Raw genomic sequence first — 12509 nt, forward strand, 5'->3', positions numbered from 1 at the left:
CCAGAGAGGGCTGACAGGGAGCTGTGGCTCAGTCTGGGCCCAGCTCCATGAGGCAGGCCTGCAGTGGAGGCCAGAAACAGCAGAGAGAACAGGAACAGAAGAGAAAGGAAACAAGGAACAGAACATTAAGAAAGGCCCAGAGACACGAGAGAAGAAGGAACCCCATAGGCCCATGAGATTGCGGGTGACGGGTTGGCAGAACAGGGCACCGGATCCCAAATTAGTGGAGGCGACTAATCCTCAGCCAAAGACCGGCGGTCGTGACTATATCTCGGTGCGACCCCTCACTACACCTACCAGGAAGGCACACCATATAGGGACAGGGACGCAGAGATCAGCGTGCCCCGAGAAGGCCCGAGGCAGCCGGACAAACGTAGAGTCACTGGTGGGGCACGGCCAGAGCAGGGAAGAGAAGGGAGCCCTGTGCCACGCTCTGGAATTGCCTGGGAGTTGGTCGAGCCCCTTGCCTGGTGGACGCAGCACGGCTTGGGCAGTCACCGCCGGTACCGAGGTGACTAGGACCAGTAAAGAACTGTGAGTAAAGCATTGGAAACTGCAACCACACGTCTCTGTGCTTCTTCGCCGCGCCAGCACTACCAGTGCAGGGACGCTCGTGCACCATCACTCCCATCATCCACACTAACTGTCCTGATGCTATACTCCTCCCGTGGGGAGTCATCTCATTCTAAGCTGCACACATAATACCAGCCTCAGCGGTCTGCCCTGCAGCGGCGGTCCCCACTGACCGCAATCCACGAGTGGCGTAGTCGGACAATTATCTCACAATACTAAAACTGCCACTGAATTGACCACCCTGGGCACGGACCGGGTCAGCGCCATGGAGACTACAACCCCCAGCGATCCGGCTCCGGGTATCCCCTGCACAACACAGTCCCAGGGGGTGCGTCAACTTTGGCGTAGTCGGCAGGATTCAAACCAACCCGCCCCAACGGGTATTGCGCGCCTGAAAAGAGACTGTTTTATTGTGTTAAAGATGGCGCCCGCCCCAGAAGAACAAGCGCCATAATGTGCGCGCCAAAAGACAACAGGAAGCCACCTCCCATCGTGGACCAGGTCCCAGAATGGCACCAAAGAAGGAGCCCACCCCCAGCAACCATGAACGCAGCAGTGGAGATAACCATCAACGTGGGGGGGCTGCCCCTAAAGGTGATTGTCAGCAGATGCCCCCAAGACCACCCCCCATGGGGGCTGATAGGAAAGAAAACTGTGGGGCCGGGTGCGGCCTGGATCAGTCTGGACCTACTGCACCCAGAGATGGAGGGAGCAGTGAACCCCACCAGCACCCTGGCCCGCAGCCTGCTGCAAGCTGAACCACCTTGCCTCTTAACGGAATTGCTGGCACAGCTGCCCAGAGACCCGGACTGCGCGCGAGCTGCGCTGGAGGATCTGAATCAGAGGATGATCCGGGCGCAGCGAGATGTGTTTGCCGGGTGGAAGGAGGAGTTGGCCCGGCAGCACGTAACCGGCCAGCAGGAGACACCGCAGGGACCGAGCAGTGCGCCTGCCTCTGAGGGCGGAGAAGATGGACCGGCGGCTGCGGACGACGCCGCAGAGGAGGCCACGGAGGCCAAGGCAGGTAATGGGGACGTCATCACCCCAAGCCCTGAGACCACCAGCCTGCCCCCACCCTCCGTTGCGGGACCCGAAGCCCCGGCGACCGTAACTGATACCACACCTCCACCGCCGCCAGCTAGGCCTCAGGCTGCAGGCGTCGCTGTCACGCCCCGCCCAGCGCTGTGCCCTCTGAACCCGGGCGCCGTAAAGCAGGAGACGTCACAAGCCGGGACACAAGGCCTAGTGCACCCGGGCGCCGCTGCCTCACCAGCGCCCCCTACCTTGACTACGCCACTCCCGGGCACGACCAGCAGACGACCACTGGCCTGGTCGCAAGGCCTGATCTCTCCAGGCGCCTCCCAACCGCGTGCGCCCCCGGTCTCGAAACCACCACTCCTGGGCACGGACCTGTATGCTCAATTGGCAGGTCCGGAGGAGGAGCGGGCACGGTGTCGGAAGAGGGAGCAGCTGCAGGCCCAAAGCGCGGAGGAGAAGACGCGCACCCGCCGGAACCCCCATGCAGCACCCGGTCCTAAAACACCTGGGACCGTGGTGAAGTTCCACCTGAAGAAAGGGTGGGGGTTCATTCGGGACTCTGCCACCGCCACAGACATCCATGTTGACAGGAGGGATGTGGAGGGTCACCTGCCAGAGGGCCATCCGGAACGGGATCTGTTTCCAGGAGACTTGGTGTCCTACACCCGACACCGAGGCCTAAAGGGATGGTATGCCCTTCATGTCCAGAGGATAAGAGGAGGAGCGGTACCACTCGGACCCCGAGTACCAAGAGGACCCGGACGGGTCTGAAGACTACCACCAGGAGGAGCAAGGAGCATCAGGAGGACACCGTTACCAGTGAATGGTAAAGTGGAACTGTATATAGTTACCCGTCAGGGTATGAGAATTGTTGTTGGAACTGTTACTAGATTGGAGTGTGGTCCCCATTGGGACTAATGTGGAACTGTTAAAGGACTGTTACCTGCCAAAGTTGCCCCCTATATTCCTTATCTGGCTGGGGACTGAGAACAGCCATTCCCTTCCCAACCTGGCCGAGGACTGAGAGCGGCCATCCTGTAAATAGTTGCGCTTCTTAAGGCGCCCCCTACTGGTTTTATAAAAAGACTGCAACGTCTACCTCAGAACAAATTAATTGGACTGTTGCACCTTTAAGAAGAAGGAACACCTGGTCGCAAGTTGCACCGCGGCCGGAACTCAAGAATGTGTTTTTGAAAAAATGTTTTACTTGAAAATATCTTATGTGAAGAAGTTTAATATGCTGCTAAAATAGTAATGCAAAAGTTTTATATAGTGTTTTATAAAAGAGTTCCAGTGGCATTAGCAAGATGTTGTATGAAAGTGTAACCAGTAACGTTAAAAATAGAAGAATACCTCCCATAAAGGGATGAGTTAATAGTTAATGTCTTATATGCGAATGCATTCTAAAATTTTTGTATGTTTAAATTATTTTTATTCTTTTCCAGCCCGAGGACGTGCTGTGATTTACCAGGGGGGAATGTAGCACCCCGAGGGCTCGGCTGCTACAGGGGTATTGCACCTCAAACCAGAGGTGTGATTTTCCACTCCCGGGTAAGGATGGATTGTGGACCAGGACTCGGTAATTTGCATGCACCACACACACCCCATTTCCGAGGGACAGCTCAACGGTACTCCCACTAGACAGAAGTGCAGGCACGACAGCATCTGTCCCTGGCTGGAGTGGGGAGGGGGAAGAAAACCCAGTGGTGTAGGAGCAGATAGGGGTGGGTCTCTGGGCAAAGGTAGGAGCCCATTGGTTGCTAGTCACCTGGGCTCACACATAGAGGGAGGTATATAAGGTGGGCACCATCTTAGAACAGTGTTCAGTCCGGGGAATCAGTTCAGAGAGGAGTTCAGCCAGAGAGGGCTGACAGGGAGCTGTGGCTCAGTCTGGGCCCAGCTCCACGAGGCGGGCCTGGAGTGGAGGCCAGAAACAGCAGAGAGAACAGGAACAGAAGAGAAAGGAAACAAGGAACAGAACATTAAGAAAGGCCCAGAGACACGAGAGAAGAAGGAACCCCATAGGCCCAGGAGATTGCGGGTGATGGGTTGGCAGAACAAGGTACCGGATCCCAAATTGGTGGAGGCGACTAATCCTCAGCCAAAGACCGGCGGTCGTGACTATATCTCGGTGCGACCCCTCACTACACCTACCAGGAAGGCACACCATATAGGGTCAGGGACGCAGAGATCAGCGTGCCCCGAGAAGGCCCGAGGCAGCCGGACAAACGTAGAGTCACTGGTGGGGCACGGCCAGAGAAGGGAAGAGAAGGGAGCCCTGTGCCACGCTCTGGAATTGCCTGGGAGTTGGTCGAGCCCCTTGCCTGGTGGATGCAGCACGGCTTGGGCAGTCACCGCCGGTACCGAGGTGACTAGGACCAGTAAAGAACTGTGAGTAAAGCATTGGAAACTGCAACCACACGTCTCTGTGCTTCTTCGCCGCGCCAGCACTACTAGTGCTGGGACGCTCGTGCACCATCACTCCCATCATCCACACTAACTGCCCTGAGGCTATACTCCTCCCGTGGGGAGTCATCCCATTCTAAGCTGCACAAATAATACCAGCCTCAGCGGTCTGCCCTGCAGCGGCGGTCCCCACTGACCGCAATCCACGGGTGGCGTAGTCGGACAATTATCTCACAATACTAAAACTGCCACTGAATTGACCACCCTGGGCACGGACCGGGTCAGCGCCACGGAGACTACAACCCCCAGCGATCCGGCTCCGGGTATCCCCTGCACAACACAGGCCCAGGGGGTGCATCATACACATTATATGTTTATTGGCCGAATCCAAAGTTTTTGACTAGAGTGTCCGACAATGTAATGTGTGGGTGGCCTCTCATTTTTCCACAATGTAATTTCCCTCAACTATAGGATAAAAATGCAGCTGTTAGATGCTCACTAAATAATTGCAGTCAGAGAGTTTTGTAGTGCTCATATCTATTATTTTCCCTTCATAACAGCTCCATCTTGTTGTGCTCCCTTTTGCTGACCATTCTATTACAGAGAAGAGGGTGCATACAGTGATAAATAGAAATCTGCCAGCACTGACATACCACACACGAAGGTGAAGCATGAATGCGGCTTATGTCAACGCATTTCAAGGTTTTCAAACCTCTTCATCATTGTGGTTTGGTCCTGATGAAGAGGTTTGAAAACCTCGAAACGCTTTGACATAATAAACCGCATTCATGCTTCACCTTCGTGTGAGATCATACCTTTGAACCTTGGATAGCGGACTCTGAACCACCATATTTCTCATTAATTGCAACGTATCTCCTTTATGGTCCTGCTGCAGGCTTTACATGCTTCTATAGGAGTTGTGACTGTCACAACCCCATCAGGTGAGCGTACCTATTAGACCATATGGTGAAAAAATGGAAACAAGATATTAAAAACATCTTGATTTATTCAGCATTGAGTATAAGCACCATGTGCAGAAATCCACACACTTACATGTCTTGTCATGCTATGTCATGCTATCAATGAGGTTATTAATGGTTGTATGAGGAATGTTCTGCCATGCTGAATACACCTTCGCTGCTGGCTAATAAATCTTTGTGCCATACGTAGTATGTTATCAGCATTCAGCAGCACATCACCTGTGTACACCGGGCAATGTGTTGCTGAGAACAATGATTTTTGTTCCTACTGTGAGGGTTTCAGCTCTCTGATGGCCACACTGCCCCTTATATATAGTATGATGTATATTATAGTATATATACAGTTTTCCTATATTCAGTATGTGCTTTATACATAGTAGGATGCCCCACAGCTCCGCTATAAACAATATGATGCCCCCACAACTCCCTATATACAGTATGATCAAACACAGCTCCCTATATACAGCTTGAGGTTCCCACAGCTCTCCAATGCACAGTATGATGCTCCACAGCTCCCTATATATAGTATGATGCCACCACAGCTGCCGATGAAAAGTATGATGGCCCCACAGCTCCTATACACAGTATGATGGTCACACAGCCCCCTATTAGTGTTGAGCAAGTATGTTCTGTTAACCCTTTCGCCGAGTATGCTCGGGTGAGCTCCGAGTATTTACAGCTGCTCGGTGATATGTTTGAATCGCTCCTGTGTGCATGATTTGCGACTGTTTGACAGCTTTATTACATGTGAGGAATGTCTATTTCTTACACATTCCTCACATGTAATAAAGCTGTCAAACAGTTGCAAATCATGCACACGGGAGCGATTCAAACATATCACCGAGCAGCTGTAAATACTCGGAGCTCACCCGAGCATATTCGGACAGAACATACTCGCTCAACACTACCCCCTATATATAGTATGATAGCCCTTACAGCTTCCTATAGACAGTATGATGCAGTATGGTGCAGTAGATAGCAAAAAGTTCTATTTTAGTCTCATATGACCACATGACCTTCTCCCTTGCCTCCTCTGGATCATCCTGATGGTCATTGGTGAACTTTAAATGGGCCTGGACATGTACTGACGTGAGTGGAGGGATCCTGCGCGTCCGGCAGGATTTTAATCCATGACGGCGTAATGTGTGACTAACAATAATGTTTGAGACTGTGGTCCCAGCTCTCTTCAGGTCATTGACCAGGTTCTCCCGTGTAGTTCTGGGCTTATTTCTGACCTTTCGCACAATCATCCTTACCCCACGAGGCGAGATCTTGCATGGAGCCCCAGACTGAGGAAGATTGAAAGTCATCTTGTGCTTCTTCCATTTTCTAATAATTACGCCAACAGTCGTTGCCTTCTCAACAATCTGCTTGCCTATTGTCCTGTAGCTCATCCCAGCCTTGTGCAGGTCTACAATTTTGTCCCCTGTGTCCTTAGACAGCTCTTTAGTTTTGGCCATGGTGGGGAGATTGGAGTGTGATTGATTGAGTGTGTGGACAGGTGTCTTTTATACAGGTAATGAGTTCAAACAGGTGCAATTAATACAGGTAATGAGAGCAGAGTAGGAGGGCTTCTTAAAGAAAAACGAACAGGTCTGTGAGAGCCAGAATTCTTGCTGGTTGGTAGGTGATCAAATACTTATTTTATGCAATAAAATGCAACTTTATTATTTAAAAATCATACACTGTGATTTTCTGTATTTTATTTTTAGATTTTGTCTCTCACAGGTGATGTGTACTTACGATAAAAATTACAGACCTCTCCATTCTTTGTAGATGGGAAAACTTGCAAATTCGGAAGTGTATCAAATACTTATTTTGTCAATAAGAAAGGAAAAAATAGTGGCACTTACCAGTCCTATAAAATCCAATGTCTTTTCCAGGACCCATAGAAACGCAGGCTAGCGCAAAATGACCGTCATCCTTTTGATGTGCTCCTTCCCTCTCTGCAGCCAATTTTAAGGTGGTGTTAAATAAAAACATTGGATTTTATGGGACCAGTGAGTGCTACTATTTTTTCTTTCTTATTGACATTTATGCATCTATTTATGTGAGCACTCAGTACCATCAGGCTCGATTGCTCAAGTCCAAGACTGGATTGGTATAGAAAAACACACAGGTAGTTGGTGCCAGCAAGTGACGCGCCCCCGGGGCAATGGGGTACTCGGCAGCCGGGCCTATGGATGCTGGGGGGATATGTCACAGTGGCTGGCCCAGTCCGTGGCCCAGGGCGGTCAACCAAAAAGGGGATTGTAACTTGGATAGAGATAAAAATAAAGTAAATAGTTCGTGACGCCACCTGTGGTACCTGGTAAGGTTTACCAGCGCTGCTGCAGACCTCCGGGGGGGTGATGGGATGACAGCTGAGGTGTTTCTGCTCCCCACAGGTGGAGCGAACCCCTGGGGCAGTGTGGAGTTTTGTGGGTGGTGATGCTGGGACTTGTAGTGCAGGCGGGATGGCGCAGCAGGAGTAATTGACAGAGACAGGGGATTCGCTTCAATACCTTTACTGGTGCGGATATCAGGTACGGTCCAGGGTACTCAGTAGGATGGGTGCACTTCAGGACTTCTCACCAGTGAGCGGGTATAAGGCCTCCTGGTCCGTGTCTGCCTCTCTGTATGCTCCTGGCCAGCCTGCAACTGGGCCTAGCTTATGTGTCGTGCTGTTCCTTCACCTGTAGCTTGGTAGTGGGACCTTCTGCTGGCAACCACTATCCCTGCTCTCCAGGGCCTTCGTGGTTCCTGGTCCTGTAATGGGTCTAGCTTCAGGTCTGCCAGGGACTTGTAGTCCTCCTGGAATGCCGGTGATCCCTACTGGGTATAGAGGACCCGGTGTCCGGTTTGTATGTTCGGGGTGACCCTATGATGCTCCTCTGCCCCCTTCAACTCCTCTCTCCTCTGCCTTCGGCCACACTGGGGGCCCTCAGAACTCAGCAGCAGACGTGCTGCGTCTTCGCTGCTCTGAGCGTCAGTGCGCTCTCAGACTCTCTGACTCTGTCTGACTGACTGAACTTCCTGGCTCCACCTTCCATATATATATCCCTAACGGGCTCCCTCTGCTGGTATGAGGTGGAAGGGTGGAGGTGTTTGTATGTAGTGAGGGCCTCTTGTGGAGAAGTCCATCCATGCACCCTAGGTCCTGTGGTACCTGTGAACAGCAGGGTGCCACATTCCCCCCTAGTACAATTCAGTACTCCCGGACTGAAGCATTTTGTAAAACAGGTTAACAACAATAATAATTGTAACAACAATTAAGTTACAGTATGTCCTGTAACCAGGTGTCCATTTCACCAATGAAAGTGTAAAAGGAGTACTATGAGGGACCCGCCTGAAAACCCTCAACGTAGGCCCTGGGCGTGGCTACAAGGCATAAGTGATCCAGGTGCTGGACCATGTCTTCGGCCACGCCAAATGGGTTTTTGTTCTGTGGTCCTTTATAGGGCACTTTGATAAGTGCAACTATTTACAGGACAGTTTTTGGCTGCTCAAAGTCCTCAGCCTACAAGTCTTTATACCCTTACGGGTAACTAAATGCACACATATTATTGACAGTTTATACAATAAATAATAGGCAATACCCAACTGGGTAACTATTTACAATTTAGGCACGTCATGCTTATTCCCTAAAGCGGGCAGGGATTTGTCCTTGTGTGCTGCATGTGGACCTTTGTAGCACTGGGGTGTCACTAGTGTCTGTGCGTACCCTTTCTGTTAATGTAGCAGGTGTACGTGCTGGTAGATTATAGAACTGCCTTAATCTCTCTATGGGACTGGCAAGTACACTGTCCACTGGGCCTTCAGGCTCTGTTTCAACGGGTGATCCTCCTCTTACTGGGGACTCTTCCTGTTCTTGAGCAGGTTCCTCTAGGGCGCTCACAGGTTCTTCTTGTGGCTGATAGAAGTGTATTATGGGTATAATCACTGCTCCATCAAGTTGAGGCTAGTCCGCAGGGGAATCTCCTAGAACTGTGTGAAGCACGTCTTCCTTGGGTTCTTCCGGTGCTATAGGAGGTTCTTCTTCTTCCGTTGTCTTCAGCAGACCTGGGCACACTTTCAGATGGTCTCTTGAGTCTGTTTCTGTTGTTTTAACTCCATCTTTGCTAATCAGGCAGGTTTTACTGTTGTCAAACTTGGAGTTCAGCACTGTGTAGGACTCTCTTTCCCACTGGTCATCAAGCTTGTGACTTCTTCTCTTCCGCTTTAGCACTATCTCTCCAGGTGCCAAGGGTTCTGCTGGTGCATGTTTATTGTACTGTTCTTCCTGTCTTTCGCTTACTCTGTTCAGACTGTCTTCGACACAGGCCTGTACTCTCATGTACTGCTCTTGCCAATTTGTATCTCAGTCTTCAGTGGACATATCTGCTTCCGGTTCTACCACTCCGAGTTCCAGGTCCATGGGCAATTTCCCAGGTCTTGCTCTCATGAGGTAAGCTGGGGTACAATTTGTAGAACTCACAGGTCTGTGATTGTACAGATCTACCAGGTCAGGTAGTAGGTCTGGCCACTGATTTCTTTCTTCCAAGGGTAAGGTTTTCAGCAGGTTTATGACGATGTTGTTCATTTTCTCACACAAACCATTGGTCTGAGGGTGATACGGCGTAGTCCGGATCTTCTTGCACCCATACAGGTGGCAGAATTCTTTAAACAGCTCGGCTTCAAAGGTAGGGCCTTGATCCGTCAGCACTTTGTCCGGGTATCCATGGGGCCTGCAGAAGTATGCTTGGAACATTCTTGCTGCAGTCTCTGCTGTCAGGTCCTTGACAGGGGCTACCACCAGGAACCGGGAATAGTGATCCACCATGGTCAGGGCATAGGAGTAGCCTGACCTGCTGGGTGCCAGCTTGACGTGATCCAGAGCGACGATCTCCAGGGGCTGGGTTGTCTTGATGGACTGCAAGGGTGCTTTCAGGCTGCCGTAGTCTTTTCTTCTAAGGCTACAGGGTCCACAATTCCGGCACCACCTCTCTATGGAGCCCTGCATTCCAACCCAGTAGAACCAGTCCTTCAGCAGGGTTTACAGCTTATTCCAGCCAAAGTGACCTGCTTGATTGTGGTAGGCTTCCAACACCATCTGGATATCTATCCTGGGTACAACAATCTGCCACACCATTTCATGGGTCTTGGGGTTGACATATCTTCTGCACAGCTTCTCTCTGTAGATGAACAGCCGGCTTCTTTCATTCCACAGTTGCTTGGCTTGTGGAGGAGCATCCTTCTCCAGGTGAGAACCTTCCTGGCTGATCAGTCTTTTGATAAGGCTGACAACCGGGTCACTGTCCTGGGTCTCCTTCCAACTGTGGTGGGGTAGAGGATTCAGCGTCCTTCCCTGATGTCTTCTGGTGACGTGTTGCTCATGGACCACTCCGCTTCAGTGGAAAGCAGGTAATTCAACTTCCTCTAAAATTGGTTCTTAACCGGGGTTCTATCGAACCCTAGGGGTTCGGTGAGTCGGTCTCAGGGGTTCGGCGGAGCCTCCGCCACAGAGGTCAAGACACACCCGACTCATTAAGTAAACTCGTGATGACACGTCCCGCTTGGCCATCACTTGCTGCAGATGATCACGTTACATTAATTGGCCAATCAGTGCTGCGGGGAATTTAGTGTGCTCAGTAATCCATACTAACTATGTCGAGCAAAAAAAGAAAGTGGTCGGACGAATATGTACAACATGGATTCACATGTATCATGGAACGTGATGGGAGTTAGCGTCCTATCTGCATGATTTGCAATGCCAAGTTGAGCAACTCTAGTCTCGCACCGGCAAAACTGAAGGAACACTTCTTGAAGCTGCATGGAGATGGGGAATACAAGAACACAACGTTTGCTGAATTCAAAGTGAAAAGAGCCAGTTTCGATGAAAGGGCCACTCTGCCTGCTCTTGGATTTGTACCCGAGACCAAACCGATCCTCACCGCATCGTACGAAGTTGCTTACCTGATCGCAAAGCAGGGCAGGCCGCACACCATCGGTGAAACACTCATAAAACCAGCAGCGTTAAAGATGGCGAATCTGATACTCGGAACAGCGGCCGAAGGTAAATTATTCCAAATTCCTCTTTCAAATGACACCATCAGTGACAGAATAGAGTGCATGAGTAAAGACATCTTGGCTCAAGTAGTCGCAGATCTAATTTCAAGTCCGGCAAAATTCAGCCTTCAACTAGACGAGACCACAGACATTTCTAATCTAAGCCAGCTTGCTGTTTTCGTGCGCTATGTCAAAGACAACATGATAAAAGAAGAGTTTTTATTTTGTAAGCCTCTTACAACAACAACTAAGGCAGCCAATGTGAAGAAGCTTGTGGATGACTTCCTCAGAGACAACAATCTTTCATGGGATATGGTTTCTGCAGTTTGTACGGACGGAGCTCCAGTCATGCTGGGAAGAAAGTCTGGTTTTGGTGCGCTAGTAAAAGCCGATGCACCACACATCATTGTTACGCATTGTATTCTGCACAGGCATGCGTTGGCAACAAAAACCTTGCCTCCAAAAATGGCAGAAGTATTAAAAACTGTAGTGGAATGTGTGAACTATGTGCGAAATAGTGCTCTGAGGCACCGCATCTTCAGTGAGCTGTGTAAAGAAATAGGCTCTGAATTCGAGGTACTCCTGTACCATTCTAATGTTCAGTGGTTATCCCGGGGACAGGTGCTGAATCGTGTTTTTGCCATGCGTGTGGAATTAGCCCTGTTTTTGCAAGAGCACCAACATTGTCATGCAGATTGCTTCAAAAATCCTGAGTTCATTCTCATTTTAGCGTACATGGCTGATATATTTGCAGCTCTAAATCATCTCAATCAGCAGATGCAGGGTGGTGGAGTCAACATCATGGAAGCAGAAGAAAACCTGAAGGCTTTTAAAAAAAAAAACGACCGCTATGGAAACGACGAACAGAGAACAATAACTTCACAAACTTTCCCCTTCTGGACGACTGTGTAAGTAAGATCGAAGATGTGTCTGGAATCGGAGACATTTCTGTATCCATGGAACTGAAGAAAACAATTGCCACGCACTTAGATGAGCTTGCAAAGACTCTCGACGGATATTTCCCTACAAGAGAGTCATATCCAGCATGGGTGAGACAGCCGTTCACGTTTGCTGTTGAGACAGCAGATGTCAATTATTAATACCTCGACGAAATCATTGAAATTCAGCAGAGCCAGGTTCAACAGCAACTCTTCAGAACAACAACACTCTCAACGTTTTGGTGTCGACAGTTGGAAAAGTACCCAATTATTGCTAAGAAAGCCCTGGAATTTTTTATACCATTTGTTACAACATATCTCTGCGAACAATCCTTTTCGAGAATGCTGGACATAAAAACAAAGAAAAGGAACAGACTTTGCTGTGAAAATGACATGACAGTAGCACTTGCCAAGGTGAAGCCACGCATATCTGAACTGGTCTCTCAAAACCAATAGCAGAAGTCACACTGATTTGCAGGTATGTAATTTGTTGTGAGTTCATGCACTGTGTTGGTTTTGTTCTTTGATCAAGGTGATGTTCATGCAC

General features: G+C 49.9%; 1 protein-coding gene across 1 annotated transcript; it reads left to right on the forward strand.

Moving 5' to 3' along the window:
• The first annotated feature begins 10715 nt into the window (after window positions 1–10715).
• On the forward strand, window positions 10716–11936 carry LOC141271653 (protein FAM200C-like). The gene has a single exon (XM_073681694.1). It carries the CDS (start codon window positions 10716–10718, stop codon window positions 11934–11936), a length of 1221 nt encoding a protein of 406 aa, XP_073537795.1.
• The last annotated feature ends 573 nt before the right edge of the window (window positions 11937–12509 follow it).

The sequence above is a fragment of the Phyllobates terribilis genome, unplaced genomic scaffold (genome assembly GCF_046119375.1).
Source record: "Phyllobates terribilis strain yellow unplaced genomic scaffold, ASM4611937v1 Scaffold_5__5_contigs__length_657084704, whole genome shotgun sequence".
In the NCBI taxonomy this organism is placed as follows: Eukaryota; Metazoa; Chordata; class Amphibia; order Anura; family Dendrobatidae; genus Phyllobates; species Phyllobates terribilis.

Coding starts and splice junctions, on each gene's coding strand:
- LOC141271653 (XM_073681694.1), top strand. CDS start 10,716: ATGATTTGCAATGCCAAGTTGAGCAACTCTAGTCTCGCACCGGCAAAA.